Source organism: Musa acuminata, chromosome BXJ3-2 (genome assembly GCF_036884655.1).
Source record: "Musa acuminata AAA Group cultivar baxijiao chromosome BXJ3-2, Cavendish_Baxijiao_AAA, whole genome shotgun sequence".
Classification (NCBI taxonomy): domain Eukaryota; kingdom Viridiplantae; phylum Streptophyta; class Magnoliopsida; order Zingiberales; family Musaceae; genus Musa; species Musa acuminata.
Window position 1 is genome coordinate 24,347,870 of NC_088350.1, and position 15,999 is coordinate 24,363,868.

Genomic DNA, 15,999 nt, shown 5'->3' on the forward strand with positions numbered 1-15,999 from the left:
AAGCCACTGTAATCTAAATGTAATGCAAGTTTCTTTGATGGATTTCACTTCCAAAACAAGATTCTTCTTGCAGCCAGACACAGCAGAAAGTGAAGTGATTACAAGCTAAGGTAGAATACAAAAGTTCTCTCTTCTATGCATTTGAACAGTCATCGAAATGAGTACATTAAATTCTGGAAGTTCTTTTTTTTTTGTCAATAAATGAATGCATTATGCTATAATACATATACAAGGGCATATAGGGTCATAGATCCAGCATGAACTGAAGATTAGCCGCAAGCGAAAATTTTCTTCAGCATAAAAATGGAGATCAAAATGAGATTATTCTTCCATTTCCTCAGATGCTCATGAACCACTGCGCTTTTGGGTGTATCATCTGCAACCATAAGATGGTATGGTTGCAGTACTCAATTTTGCTTTATATGCTTGGCCTCTCAATGTTCTCAAGGAACTACATGTTCGCAAGAATGAATCTTCCATTTAGAAGGATATGTCTGTCATACTGGAGTCCTGCTCGGGCACCCTGTATGAAAATCCGAGCTCATCTCCTGAGCGCCTCTTGACTGCACTTGCCCTTTGCACCAACCGAACCAGTTGTTGGACGACTTCAGACATTGGCGGTCGAAATTCTGGCTCCGGCTGTAGAAGTCATTAGAAAATTAGGTTTGCAATTTTTGAAGCTTCAGCCATCTTTATGACCTAAGACTAGAATAAATAAATAAATAAATATATATATATATATATATACTAGTTCACAGGCATTTATTGTAGAGATCATAAGAAAATTATGTATGCGATATCAGTATCAAGGTTTCAAATGACTGCATGGGTCAGAATTAACCGGTCTGACCAAATACTGGTATAATAATATATCGCTCGATACCAGTACAATACCATTTATTTTTATTGTTAATATTTTCTTCAACATTGTCAGTGGTACAAATTGATGTACTGCCTGACAACTGGTACCATACTTGTTAATATGCTACCAAAGCTGATAGAAAATTGAGATTTAATTATTTAAATCCTTAAAAAAATTTAATTATAATTTTAACTTAAAACAAAAGAAAATCATGCAAAACCAGTTTACAAGGGCTTGTAGAGAAGTAGAACCTAAAAAATTATTTACCATGAGAACACTTTCACATATCATTAAACGTCAATACTACATCTTTTAGTTTAAGAATATCGAAAAATTTTGTAGATAAAGAAGCACCAGTAACTGCATCTGTCTGTGCTTCCATTTACTAATATCACTGCATTGCTACAGAATATTGCTTATCTGCACTGAAAATTAGTGACAATATATATTCTCATAGTTCTACCATATCTGATTTAATTCATTATTATAACATTTGTCAGTATAAAATATGTAAAAAATGTAGTCATATTGTGACAGCACTGTGGTTGAGAGCATACTCCAAGCTAATCTTATATAAAAACAAAGTCCAGCACATCAGCAAGCTAACTATATAACAGAGAAGACCTCAATTGAGAGCTATGTTTATAAATCTTGTGGAAGAGGAAAACACTGAGCAAGAATTTAATAACACTATAGGGATAGATAGATAGAAAGAAAAGTACAATATGAAATACCTGAACACATAGAGCAATTATGTCAGCAAAACGTGAAAGAGATTTTGCAGGATACATTCCATTCAATGATGTATCAACCATCTTAGATAATGCATCAATATCATGGAGTTGAGGAGTCGCCCATCTGACAAGGGACTGCTCTGATCTCACTCTAGAACTGAAAAATGCAAGAACTAACAGTTAACAACCAAAATCAGCAAATTGAATAGGCATATGACCAATATAAATGAGATTATATGGCAACGAAAATAGACCTATCCAGTGGCTTCCGACCAGTCAGCAGCTCTAACATCACTACTCCAAAACTATAAACATCACTCTTTATAGTATACACTCCAGACATTGCAAATTCTGGAGCACTGTAACCAAAGGAGCCAACTACCTCCGTTGAAACCTATAAAGTGCAAAGTAATGATTTACAAAGACAAATTTCATGGTCAATCTAATTGGTAACTGATTATTATATTGTTTTCACTTGCCTGTCTCTCTGTGTTTGGTGTTAATGCAGCTAAGCCACAGTCTGATAAGTGAGGATTAAGCTCTTCATCAAGTAGAATATTGGTGGACTTGAAGTTTTTGTGTACTACAGAAGGCAGGCAAACTTCATGGAGGTACCTATGTAGAAGTCAACATATACATACCTGTCTGAGTACATATTACACCAAATTATTGAACCTTACACTGGACTTACTCTAGAGCCCTAGCAGTGCCAAGTGCCACTCTCACACGTGCATTCCATGATAGCCTCTTGCTACTATAATCAGCAAAGTGCAACATATCATGTAGAGTTCCATTTCCAATATACTCGTGAACCAAAATCCGCTGTCCATGTTCAACACAGTAGCCTGAAAGTGGAACAATGTTTGGATGCCGAAGTCTTGACATATTTGAAACAGCCTCAAGAAAATTATCCTCCTCTTGTAAGGATATTGCTGCACTGTCAATCTTTTTAACAGCCAAAACCTGGGAGAGGCAACGAACAGATCAATACGTGCAGCTGATGCAATATAATATAACAACTATGAACTGGTTGGTGAAGGAACAAGATACACTTGAAGATGCACTAGGTCTATATTAATTTCAGGGAAAGGGAAATGACAACAATCCTAGCAGCCCACTTTCCTCGTGATGTTAGAACCAAAGATGGGATACATTTTAGTGGTGACTTAATTGAACTAACCAGAACTTAAGAGATCATGGGCTAACTTTAATCATGAAAAGCAAAGGCAAATGACATTCATCAAGATGGACTTGTGAAGTTGTGAAGCAACAGAAATTTTCCAAGCCCAACTTTTTCTTTTTGTGTTTTCTTTTCCACCCTAAGCATAGAGAGGAAGCAAATTGCATGAGCTATTTGTCTTCCATCTGTCAACATTTTCCATTTGCAACTCTTGTATGCATATGATGGATTTCTGTATTACTGATAAGAATCTCTTGTGGAGACCTCTAAACTCAAATAAGAGATGTAGTTAACAATGAAATAAATTTGCCACTAAGTATACCAAAATTACCTTTCCATTTGGAAACTCTGCTCGATAAACCCGACCAAGGGAACCTTCGCCAACAAGGCAATCCTGGCTAAAGCTATTTGTTGCAACCTGAAGAGAAGCAACAGTATATGATGTTGCAGTTATAGGGATTTTTGGTCGTTTTACAGGCACATTCTTGCCATGTAACTTTTCAACTATCACTGTGTCACTAGGAGGTACTGGAGTTGTTGCGGAAGAACTTTTCACTCTCAGCTCTTGCATCTCTTTCTCATTCGCTAAAAAAAACATGTAAAAATGAGTGCACTTCAAAAATCTGAACAAAAAGAATTAATAATATAAAAAACTGAAATTGCACCTTAGCACATTTAATCAAAAACATAAAAAAAGTTTGTGAAAAAAGGGGGTACCTTTATCTGCACCACCAACAGCAGACCTTCCAGTATCATTCCTGCTATTTATACTATGATCTTTGCCCTTTGGGACATTGCGAAGTAATAATATTAAAGCTAGTGTGATGCATAATGCACCAAGTGTTGAGCCTAAAACTATTCCTATAAGTGGACCTGTAGTCAATTTTTTCTTGTTCCTTGCATTATCTGGAGAAATTGATTTACCCTCAGACCCCTGTGGTGTATTTGGAGATTCCTGAGTGTTGTTATGAGTACTGTGCTGTCTACTTGGAGGTGGCGGCATGTATGGTGGTGGATGTGGAGCCAGACTGTTAGAAAAGAAATTACCTCCAATCCTGCATATGAAATTGCAAGCATAAAATAAGGAACGATGGAGAAAAAAAAAAAGACTCGTAAAAGTGATAAGCAAGATCTTCTTTGCTACTCACTCAAGATCTGAAATTGAACTGAACTCCTGAGGTATCCAGCCGTTGAACTGGTTATTTGCAATATTTCTGATAAAAATTAGCCATATCAGACTCATCTTTTATACACAGTGCAATTGCAACACTTTCTACAAGGTAACATACAGATTAGATAGGCTCAGATTTGAAAGAACATTTACTGGGCCAGTCAATTGATTGTTTTGCAAGTAACTGAAAAAGAAGCAAAAAGAAAAAATTAGGAAGCTCCACTCTTGCATACGACTGAAAAGCCCAAAAAAATGCAGCTATTAATTTTGTTGCACTTACAGACTCAAAAGGTTTGACAGAGAGCCAAAAGAGTTTGGAAGATCACCAGTAAAGTTGTTGAAAGACAAATCCCTGTCATGGCATGCTTACAATCTTAATATTTGCATACAAAGCACAACCTAAGATATCTTGACAGAATGATTTATCTTCACAAGCAGGGAAGACAGTTGGTCTTATATATATGTAGAGAAGACCTAACCATGAATTTCTATCACTCGTGCTGTTCAACATTCATATAGAAATATCAACAAATAGTTTTCTTTATGAAACTTCACTGATTAAACTAGTTAAAGGCATACTACTATTACTTATAATGGCTTTGTTAGCACAAGAAGGTTTTCAGATGAATTTTTTGTCTTTAATTGGTAAGTAAAATGTAACTTTAGCAAGCTGATCCAAACATGGCAAGCATGCAAGTGCCCCTACCACAATACCTTCCAAGAATCATGAATCTTAATTCTTCTGCTTAAGAACCATCTCTTTAAACTTATATGCATGTATACAATTGCTATAAAAAATTCCTTAGGACACTTTAATACTGTTAAGCGGAAGATTAAATTATCCCTGGTTAGACATAAATCAATTACTAGAAAAACATAGTCATCTATGATCACCTATCTTCTTGCATCTTATGCTATGTGAGTATATCATGTTAGTAATTTAGCCAAAAACCAAGCTAGTCTACCTTCATTCACCTATTATCATGCGACCTACAAACAAGCAGACATCTGTATGAAGAGTAATAGAACAGTGCCACTTCAGTATCTATTGGTACAATAATGTAACAACAAACTGTTATATCTGTGATTTTTCTCCATCACGATTCGCATGGAAGGTTAATACTCTTACTTGATGAAGCTAACAAGGTATAGCATCTGTATTTAGATTTGATGAACTTCATCAGTGTTTAAATAATAAAGAACATATTCAATAAGTTTACCATCTCTTTTTCGCATATTAGATAAAATCAAAAATTTAAAAGTAGCACAAGCAAGCAGAAAAAAGTACAAATAGTCAAAAATCCTACAATTCAGAGAGATCCTGAAGATTTCTGAAGATATCACCAACTGCTTGAGATAGTAAGTTGTGGCTGAGATTTCTATAATCAACATAATTCATATACTGGTCAGTACCAAAAGTACAGTTCCAACATCATGAGGCATATGGCTCCACAGTAAGCAACTTACAGATAATTGAGTGAAGCCATGGCAGATATAGAGTATGGGAGGTTCCCAGAAAGATTATTGCCAGCAAGGTTCCTGCACCATTCAAGGAAGCAAATCATATCAATTCATCAGTAATGAAAATGTGTTGTAAAAGAGGGGGAAAAAAAGATCTAAGTGATCGAACATAAAAGCATTACAGATAGGTTAGGTTTGGCGGTAATTGATATGGAATGGTCTCACGTATGTCGTTGTTGCTCAAGTCCCTGTCACCAAACACAAAAAAGGAAGGATTAGGAGGCATGCTTGATCAAAAATTGATGTTTATCGATGGAATGGAACATAAGGGAGATTTCTCACAGTGTTTTCAAGGACAAGAGATCTGAAAGGAGGAAGCCCAGGGAACCATTGAGCCCTAACCCCGACAGCTGGCTGTAGTGGCAGATGAAGCAGAAAAATTACCAAAGAAGATCGAAAGAAGTATTGGGCGTAGCAAAGTGGAAGACTAGGAAACATTACACGGCAGTGACGGATGAACCAGAGCAAGAAACCCCCTTCCACGAGTCGCCACACGGATCACCGCCGCTCGGCGTCCACCCAGAAAGCTGCGAAGGGCTATTCAAAGAAGCATACAACACGCCGAGAGCTTGAACTGCAAAAGAACCCCTCTACATTCTGACCGCTCAACTCTAAAGAAATCGAACGCAACTATAAAAAACCGATCTTTTTCCTCACAAGAAAAAAGAGCGCACGCAAAACCCATAAAAACATCATCTTGGCGATCATCAATTAATCGACGAATCTCGCAAATAAATATTACCATCCAACGAATCGGTGGCTGATTCCACCACCATAGCGGCGGGGAGGAGGAGCAGAACGACCAGATCGAACAGAGCCGTCAATGCCACCGCGGTGCGACCCATTCCAATGAAGAAACGGGAAGGAGGCCTCGTCTCTTCCCTTGATCCCACAACCTTTTCTCTCCTCCCACCGCGACCCGTTGCTGCCTGTGATGACAGCGCAGGCGATTCATATGCTTGCTTCCGACAGAGAAGCGGTGTCGGCCAAGTTCCCTTTTTTTCCTAATATTTTTTTCCTTTAAGGAAAGGACTCGGCAAGCGGTGGAAGGAGAGGAGAAGGGGGGGAGAGAAGATGGCTTGGAATGGACAAAAGGGGGGAAAAAGGAATAATGGCAATGCGAAGTGATATTACTCGGTTTTGCTTGCTCAAAACCAAAACTATCACAAAGAGAAGAGCACATTCATATTACTTCCTTTTGCTTGCTTCACCACTGCATGTCAACTCTTGCTTTTTCTTCCTCACTTACTGTGTTAATTGTCTTCTGAAGTCCTAACATTGTACTTTGATGACCCATCTTGCAAGCAAGGCATGCATGCAGAGAGAGAGAGAGAGAGAGAGAGAGGAGTCATTTAACTATTAGTTCATGACTGTCCTTGGCTACGCCATTAAAATATGCAGCTGGAGCTTAACTGCACTCCAAGGAAGAGTTACAGACAAGAAAGGGAGTCAGAACGTGATGACCACGGGCACACATAAATGAGCGAGCAGGGAGCACCATTACAACTCCACCTACCCTACCTCTTCCTTCTCAGCATTTTTGCCTTTCCTCTGTTCAGTCCTACTGAAGGTCATACATACTACTTGGACCGGAACAGAGTCATCTTCCACACTTGACCACGATCAATTACCTCATGTTTTCTGAGTACTCAAATAGACTGTAGTTTCTCCTCCATGCATCTCGCTAATCTCATAACAGGCCATGTTCACGGATGGAGCAATTAATCTCTGACAGCAGAGTGAGAGAGCTTGTTCAAACCTTGGATCCTGGAACCAATTGATGAATATACAATATGACAGAGTGATCGATGGGACGACAAGAGTCACACTCCCGGTGGCACGTAATAGTATAGTGGATCTATTGTTGGGGAATAAGAAGAAAGAAAGACATTATGAAGAGAGAGAGAGAGAGAGAGAGAAGCATGTTATGGATCATACCATGTATAGGAGAACAAGGAAGAAGAATCTGAGGACAAATAGGTAGTCACAGTCTCTGAACATGGAAATGGTCAAAGCTTCAAGAATATTTATTTGACTGGGGATGGGGAGGGAGTAAATGTTGAAAATTGATTGTAGTATATATATATATATATATATATATATATATATATATATATATATATATATATATATATATATATATATATATATATATATATATATATATCGAAATAAAATAGTGGATTGAACCGATTTAATATAATTTGTCGAATTAGAGCAATTAAAAAAAGGAGGGATTCTGTGGGGGGAAAAAAAGGATATTTCTCTAAAAATAATTAAAACATATTTTCTCTACATAACACAAAGGCTCCCTTATATTTGAGAATCCCCAATACCTAGTTGTTGTGCTTCGATTCCGTATCATCAACAGTATTTTGAGATCTACAAGTCAAGTAAATTGCTATTTATATGACTGAATCACATCAGCAACTTTTCTGGATGATGTGATCTCTCATAGATTCGATATAAGGACAGAATCCACGTATATATTTCTGAGAGGCCGCATCGCCATTAATGGTCCCCAAAAAAGATCTTACAGCGCCAGAATGTGGAAGCTAATCTCCCACTGTCACTGCTGTTATTACTACGACTACGTGGGAATCCACGACTAGTATGCGATCTGATCGAAGTAGCATCTATAACTTTTGCGCAGGAAAAAGCCAGGATTCCTGGCAATGATCGAGGGGTGGAGAGCTACCGCTGGGAACGAAGCTTAGCACATCTCCAGAACTGTATCTTGTTTCTTAGTTCGTCGAGATGCCCCATTAAGCAGTGCCAGTACGAGAAGAAGACATATTCCTGTCTTCAGATACCGACATGAAGATTTCCCACGTAGAATTCTACCAAGACTTCAGCAAGAAAGAGAAGTCCTCGAGCATCTGAAGGTAGAATCTAAAAGTACAGTGTCGAAGATTATAAGTAGCAGTGATGAGCAAATGTAATCTTTCTTTGTAGGGCAGTCACAGGCAGGGAAAGCTAAAGATCACACACCACAATTGCATGAAGGCAAAAGTTCCATGGAGGATATTACATGACTACTACTGCGCATGCCAAATCCCCATGCACGTCTATGCCTCTTGCAACAGATCAACACACGTACATAGTTCGACATCAACAAAACCAGAGGAAGAGCAACAAATGCAGCGGCAACAACAGCTCTTGTTAGACGCCTGCATGCTTGGGATTCGGCATGTGGGATGGAGGCGGGGAAGCACCAGAAGGATCGCCACGGTTCTTGGCGTGAAACTTTCTGATGAACTCCGAGGCCGATGCATCGACGCAGCGTCGGCCGGCGTGCCTCTCGGCCTCCACCTGCACAATCTCCACCACGTGCTCGGGCTGCGCCGGCAGGGAGGCCACTTCGCCGCGGCCACGCCCGAAAGGCATCTTGGCGAACACAAGGGACGACATCCTGACGAGCTGCACTGCCATCATGGCCGACCTCTCGCAGATGCTCTTGTTCTTGCGCCTGCCAGCCATGGCTCGCTCCTGCTCTCGCCTGTTGAAGACTCGCAAGATGAGGTGCGATGTGCTACGGTATTTAAGGAGGGAAAGAGGGTTTGGTGTTGCTCGTCTCAGATAGAGTGGAAAGGAGATGAAAGAATCATGTATGATCTAATGGAGATCTCAAGCATCCTTGGTGTCTATGGTGCTCTACATCTATAGGTTAAGTGTTAGAATGATGCATCCTACGAACTTTGGGAAGGAACAAAGATGCTCTCTAAAGAACCCTATCATAACATCTAGGGAGAGAGAGAGTGAGGATTTGTTCCCACGTTATTCCCATGTATTTTATTAGTATTCTCTAGTGGTTAGGGATCATTTGGGTAGGTAGGAAGAATAGCATTTACTACCTCAGAATTGCGGCGATGATTTGATTTAGATATGTGAAATGGTCTTCTTCCTTGCGGGAATTCCTCTTCGAGTGGGAGACAACCGAAACATCTCAAGGAAAAGATGGATTACAAAACAGATGGAGGAAAGTTGCATGGATTCTTCTTTTCTCTGATAAACTTCTCCTGGCTTTTAGATGAGCACATGTTTAGCATCTGAACTATATGCATTAGAAAGAGGAGTAGTGAGGAAGTCCTAACAGGAGTTTCATTCTTCATCTTAATCAAGTGTGTTTCCAGATTGCCAAGAAGATAGATCCATTGTGGCATCTTGGATTGCATGAACCAGCTTAAGGAGAGCTTGAAACCATCCAAGGTTTTACAGCAGAAACACAATTGGAAACCTAATGCTCTGGCTAATGTGAAATATTAGTAGGAACTAATTCTTGGCTCATGGTTGGATGAAGTACTACTCAATACATATAATTCATGAAGCTTTTAGGGGTTCTAATATATGTAATTTTATTCATGCGAGATATTAGATAAAGAGGTACAAATAATTAAAAGGAAATTATCGAGAAAAAATGGTTCACAAAGTACCAAAGGAAATATTATGGCTTCAAGTTTAGGACTCAAACGCGAATACAATTCACATTTCTTTGGCGCGAGAAAATAAAATAAAACCACTAATTGACCCGTATTTATGTAACGGCTATGAGGGGCATTTTGGTACTTGAGGCCACACAACTTTTGAAAAGGGCCACCGACTCCTTCTCCATCCCTCTCTCTGCCTTCTTCCATTGTCGATCACACACACCCTACTCTTCGATTCCCGTCGCCCCCTCTCTTTCTCGATCTCCATCTCCATCTCCATCTCCCTCCGCTTCGTTCCTCGGATGAGATCCAAAGGACGGCCCTGAGATCCGTCAGCAGAAGCAGCATCCACGTGCGGCCGCAGAGTAGCGGCAGCGACAGACGAAGATGCAAGACCTCTTCGGATCGGTGCGGAGATCCCTCGTGTTCCGTCCAAACCCTAACGGAAACGATGGCGGCGGCGGAAATGGCGGTGGAGGAATAGCGGAAAAGATCGGATCTTGCCTCAGGAAGTCCCGGATCGGACTGGGGCTAGGGTTCGGGGGGTCTGCCCCCAGACTCCCTCCCCCGCATCCGGTGGAGACCGATGACGCACTCCCGATCCGGTGGCGAAAGGGCGAACTCATCGGTTGTGGCGCCTTCGGCCATGTCTACATGGGTATGAATCTCGATTCGGGGGAGCTGCTTGCCGTGAAACAGGTAAACATATGTTGATACCTGTTGTTTTGGTTAGGGCTTTTTATTTTGTTCGTACGATGATGGTTTTGATCCATGGGTTTGTTCGTTTGCAGGTCTTGATCGGGACTAGCAATGCTTCCAAGGAGAAAGCTCAGGTTACGATCTTGTCCTGCCATTCCTTCTCTTCTCGTTAAAATCTATTTTCCCTTCCCGATAAGGTGGAGTCTGGTGTTGATGATTCTTTTATCTCTGATTTGTTCTATATTTGGTGGTAGGCTCATATAAGGGAGCTTGAGGAAGAAGTAAAACTTCTAAAGAAACTTTCTCATCCAAATATAGTGGTGAGTGCTTTCTGTCAGACCATTTGTTGTGAACTCGATACCTATTTTATGAACTTATTGCTTTTACATTGCTCATAAAAGTTTTGTACCTTCTGCTCTTGTTGGGTTTGTGGCAGAGATATTTGGGAACAGCTAGGGAGGAGGAGACACTAAATATTTTGTTGGAGTTCGTCCCAGGCGGATCCATCTCATCATTACTTGGAAAATTTGGGTCCTTCCCAGAGGCTGTAAGTAACTTTGTTCTTATGCTGGAGCGAGGCATGAGACAAATGCTGATGCTTGACCAACATAATCTCTCTTTTAAACAGGTTATAAGAATGTATACCAAGCAGCTATTGCAGGGGCTCGACTATCTTCATCGAAATGGAATCATACACAGGGACATAAAGGCATGAAATTTTCCTTCATGGCGTCTGGGTATTGCTTTGATATCTTTTTTTCTGAAAGTATTGGACTTTGTGCTAATTCAGGGGGCCAACATTCTCGTGGATAACAAGGGTTGCATTAAGCTAGCAGATTTTGGGGCATCTAAACAAGTAGCGAAGTTGGTAAGACAAGAAACTAGTTATTATTTTTATGATGCTTTTTATGAAAAATCATACTGCTGATTAAACAATTTCCAAAACACATCAAAGTTTCACTTGTAGATCACATTGTAGAACACTAATAATTAGACTTCCAAATGAATCTAGTATTCTGTTTTGCTAATATGCCACCAATTTATATTTATGTTTCATAGCTGATGATCTGGTTAAGAATCTGGTTTAGAATTATTTATTATAGTGCATTCTTATTTGATCAATTAGCATTATAAGTTGTTCTTTTCTTCCCACAACTATATAACAAGTATCCAATTTTTTTTTTCTTGCATGACTCCTTTTTTTCATTTCTAAATTTATTTAGAACATGGTTTACCTACAAGATATGGACCGATCAAACAAATAAAAGCGAACTACTATGGCAGCTTTCTTATTTGAACAATTGTTCTGCACTAGATAAACTTGGCCATGTACAAGAAGAATCTATATAGTCATGCTCGATTCTTTCTTCTTTCTTTTCTATCGCAAGGCCTTAACTTATTATCACCCTCCACTTGTGGGCATGACATTTTCCTCAGGCAACTATGAATGCAGCCAAGTCAATGAAGGGTACTCCATACTGGATGGCACCAGAAGTAATTCTTCAAACTGGGCATAGCTTGTAAGCATTAAAACTTTCCATCTTTTCTTTTTGGCATCAGTAAATGTACAGATGCACATTCCTTTTTTCAGTATAATTGCATGAAGAAATTTTCCTATACCAGATTGTAATTGTTTCATCAATTTATTTTGCCCGTTGTTAGTAAAAGCTTGACTTTAGCATTGGCTTGGGGGCTGATCCCATATATATTACTGTTTTCTAGTCCTGGATGAATTAAAGAAGCTTCTTAACCCTTTAGTTGTGTAGCTGGTTAGATAGAAGCCTTTTTCCCCTTTAGCACTGATGATGGCTGGTGATGGACATTATAATATGACACTCGTCATGGGACTCATCAGTTATATCCATACTTATTCTTTTTTGCTTTGCAGGTCTATTTGGTAGCTCAAAAGATGCTAGTTTGTTTTTCTAGGGGAAAAGAGTCTTGCCAACTTTAATGTGAAACATGTGTGAACTTCGTTTCATTTTAGTTTGTTTATCAAATGGTAGGAAAACTGATTACTAACACTCAAAGCCTGAAATTTCATTAACAGAAAATAATGGTAGTTTGTTTTTGTTCCTGCTTTTCTTATAACAACTGTGCATTTTGAGATGTACCACTGCAATCATGTTGTCGGTTCTAAGGTATATGATTCTGCTTTCCAATTTAATTAGCTCCGTTATTGTTTATTTGACTTCTGATTGCACTTTTTCTTGCAATGAACTTGTACATAAGCCAGATATAGTTTCTGAAATATTCTTAACTGTCTCAGCTCAGCTGATATATGGAGTGTTGGTTGCACTGTTATAGAGATGGCTACAGGTAAGCCTCCCTGGAGTCAGCAATATCAAGAGGTATGCTCTTTGCCCCACTCTTGGTCTTTCTGAACTTTGACCAAGCACTTTAAACATCCAATGTGTTTTCCATTCCTTGCCGGTAAACACTGTACTATTATCCAGGTTGCTGCCCTTTTCCACATCGGAACAACAAAGTCTCATCCTCCTATACCCGAACATCTCTCTTCAGAGGCCAAGGATTTTCTTTTGAAATGCTTACAGAAGTATGTCCGATTTTCTTCTCCATTTCTTTTGATCTTGATTTTGTTTGACATTCTTGATTTCATATATAGGCAGCTGTTCTCGAGTGTTATCTTCTTGATGATGCTCCAAAGTAAATTATTCAACCAGCCTAGACATGAACTCTGTGATGATACCTGTTAAATATTGGGATGGACAAATTTAATTTTGAATTTCAATGAAACTTGTTGCAATAATTTAATCTCTCTCAGGTGCTGTTATGTGAACATTCCAAGTTCTTATTATTATTAATTGTGAGCTCATAATTTGATTTAGCTGTGAAAATTATGACTCCTAAAATTTTTTAAAGAAAAAGGATTTTACAACTATTTGGAACTGTACTTACTGGATACACAATAATGCTGGACTGGTATTGACAATTTATTAGCAACTATTTCTTGAGTAAATTGGACATTTTAATGCCTTAACATATGAACTCTCAGGAGTTGAAGCTAGTACATTTCTTTAACAAATTTATTCCTTGCTTGATTTTCGTTTCTCTTATGTTCCTTGCCAGATTTCTGGCAGACTAACATGTAATTGTTCACAGGGAACCCAACTTGAGGGCTACTGCATCTGATTTGCTGCAGGTATTGTAAATCTTGAAATTATTGTGAGAAAAAAAGGGTTTCATCATCTCAGATGTTATTTATTGATCTTATACGTTACGTGCAGCATCCATTTGTTACCAAGGAATTTCAGGATATGCATCCAATACATCGCTCTGCAGTTGTGGTTAGTTGATCCATGTTGATGCTAATCATTTCTAGCCCATGATTCTTCCTTTTCTCTGTTCTTTTATATATTTATTCCCTGACACATGTTTGATGACCAGGAACCCCCTAAAAATGTATCCCTGCCATCCAAATCATTCACAAAGAACAAGTATGCAAGATTAGATGTCACTGAGATTTCTTAGATTGTACCACATAACTGCAATATTTGACTTTGGAGAGGCTTTTATTACAGCAATACTATAATGGCTGAGAGTGCAACTAGCTGTGAAGGATTGGACAATAGCATTAATGGCAGCGGAAGCTGCTCTACTAGCTTTCCTGGAAAGTTTTCCAGCAGACCTATATGGGAGATGAGTTCTAGTGGTGATATGTGCCGGTTGGATGACAAAGATGATTTCCCAGTTGTTGGATCGGTAAGTTGCAATTTAGGGTCATGTTAGATATGTTTTGAACTGCTTACACGTGAGTAGGATATATTTAATGGAATTTGTTTATTACTCTGATGTTTTGTTTTCTCCAGAGTTTCAACCCGATGTCTGAGCCCTTTGATGACTGGCCAAACGAGTTTGATTATAGTTCAGAGCAAAGAAAAATGGCCTTGGATGACTTTGGTGAAACTGCCATGGATGATGCCTGCAGTAGAGAAGGGAAAAATGATTTCACATTCCCTTGTGAGCCGGTGCCAGATGATGATGATGAAGTAATAGAGTCAAAGATAAGAGCTTTTCTGGATGAGAAGGTGAGCACCGAGCAGCCAGTTTCCTTACATAATGAGATTCAGAACTGAGAACCATTTGGACTTGGAAATGACTTCTTCATATGACTTACATAATGAGATTCAGAACTGAGAACCATTCTTGTTCATGATGACAGGCCCTTGATCTAAAGAAGCTGCAGACACCCCTATATGAGGAGTTCTTCAATAGCCTGAATAACAACAACGAGCCATGCGCTGGAAAGAAATGTGAAGAAAATACATCAAAGATTTTAAAATTGCCTCCTAAGAGCAAGACTTCACCCAACAATATGGTAAGTGGGAAGACTGCTCCGGTTGCTGACATGACAAATAAGCTGAGCCCTGGAAGTTGCAGCAGGCGAGTCTCGAGTAGTGGAGATGAGAGTGACCGTGTTCTAAAAGAAATTTCACCTCAGCTTAATGAATGGGGAGGACCTCTTCAAGATGCTCAACAGGAACCAAACTGCCCAAGGTTTGTCAAATATACTTTTGATCTCATTTGTATTTCTTTCTATTGATTATGTCGCACAAGATGGTCTAGATTGGCTTCCTTTGTTGTTGTTGTACTCCTAAAAATGGAACAATGCTCTCAACAGTGACAATTTTTCGGAGAGGCAGAGGAAGTGGAAGGAAGAGTTGGACCAAGAACTCGAGAGGCAAAGAGGTGTGCGTTATTACAACCCCTCCCAATTGTGCATCTGGACTTCTTTCTTTTGCATCACAAGTGACAATTAATTCTCTGTTTCTTGCAGAGATGATGAGGCAAGCAGGTTATGGGAAAACATCTTCCCCAAAGGACGGATGGTTAGCTCGAAAGAGAGACCGTATACGATTTACCTCTTCGGGCAAATGAGTGCGTGTACAATCCACTCTCTCGAGCATGCTCCTCCGCAGTTTCTTCTAGTGACTGAAATATCGGTGTTCAAATATATTGCTCATTCTTATATTCACTTGCTGTTTGAGATTTGTTCTCCCTCTAGCTTAGCCCAGAGGCCCTTTGTTCCTTTGGCTTAGTTTGAGCATGGAAAAATCTCACAGCCGTCATCTTCAACTTCAATCTTCAAGCTTCCATGTTTCTTAGACGAGATCTAAGCTACGTCTCCTCCATGTTTGGAGTTAAAGATTGCTGAGCGTAGTAGAGTGCATGGTGTAAGATTTTGGTTAAGCAACATTTATTTGATGCAACAAACAATCATAAAAATATAGTAACATCTTTGGGTTTTTGTACTATCCACTGCACATGCTTGTTCCTTAGTCCAGATAGAATCAGACTCTTTCAACGAAGATTTCTACTGGACAAAAATGTAACACTTGTTTGTAATAAGTATCTGATTCTTACTATAAATTCTCCCTTTTTTC

At 39.3% G+C, this 15,999-nt stretch overlaps 2 protein-coding genes across 3 annotated transcripts; one reads left to right on the forward strand and one right to left on the reverse strand.

Moving 5' to 3' along the window:
• Nucleotides 1–111: 111 nt before the first annotated feature.
• LOC103972642 (protein STRUBBELIG-RECEPTOR FAMILY 8) lies at nt 112–6,608 on the reverse strand. Of its 2 annotated transcripts, XM_009386990.3 has the most exons (16): nt 6,211–6,605; nt 5,910–6,042; nt 5,751–5,822; nt 5,591–5,656; nt 5,415–5,486; nt 5,255–5,326; nt 4,228–4,299; nt 4,066–4,131; nt 3,925–3,990; nt 3,494–3,831; nt 3,108–3,361; nt 2,288–2,559; nt 2,076–2,211; nt 1,851–1,990; nt 1,597–1,753; nt 112–639 (listed from the first exon to the last, which is right to left on the reverse strand). In XM_009386990.3, the coding sequence occupies exons 1-16, from the start codon at nt 6,311–6,313 to the stop codon at nt 481–483; spliced, it is 2,178 nt and encodes a 725-aa protein (XP_009385265.2). In that variant the 5' UTR covers nt 6,314–6,605; the 3' UTR covers nt 112–480. The 2 variants fall into 2 exon arrangements, with proteins under 2 accessions (XP_009385265.2, XP_064996208.1); XM_065140136.1 differs by lacking the exon at nt 5,255–5,326 and having other exon boundaries at nt 6,211–6,608.
• Nucleotides 6,609–10,074: 3,466 nt separating this feature from the next.
• LOC103972671 (mitogen-activated protein kinase kinase kinase NPK1) lies at nt 10,075–15,999 on the forward strand. Its single transcript, XM_009387018.3, has 17 exons — nt 10,075–10,594; nt 10,687–10,728; nt 10,849–10,914; nt 11,031–11,141; nt 11,223–11,303; nt 11,385–11,462; nt 12,032–12,114; nt 12,864–12,945; nt 13,051–13,151; nt 13,718–13,757; nt 13,843–13,902; nt 14,003–14,052; nt 14,137–14,317; nt 14,425–14,643; nt 14,778–15,112; nt 15,237–15,304; nt 15,393–15,999. The coding sequence occupies exons 1-17, from the start codon at nt 10,283–10,285 to the stop codon at nt 15,491–15,493; spliced, it is 2,010 nt and encodes a 669-aa protein (XP_009385293.2). The 5' UTR covers nt 10,075–10,282; the 3' UTR covers nt 15,494–15,999.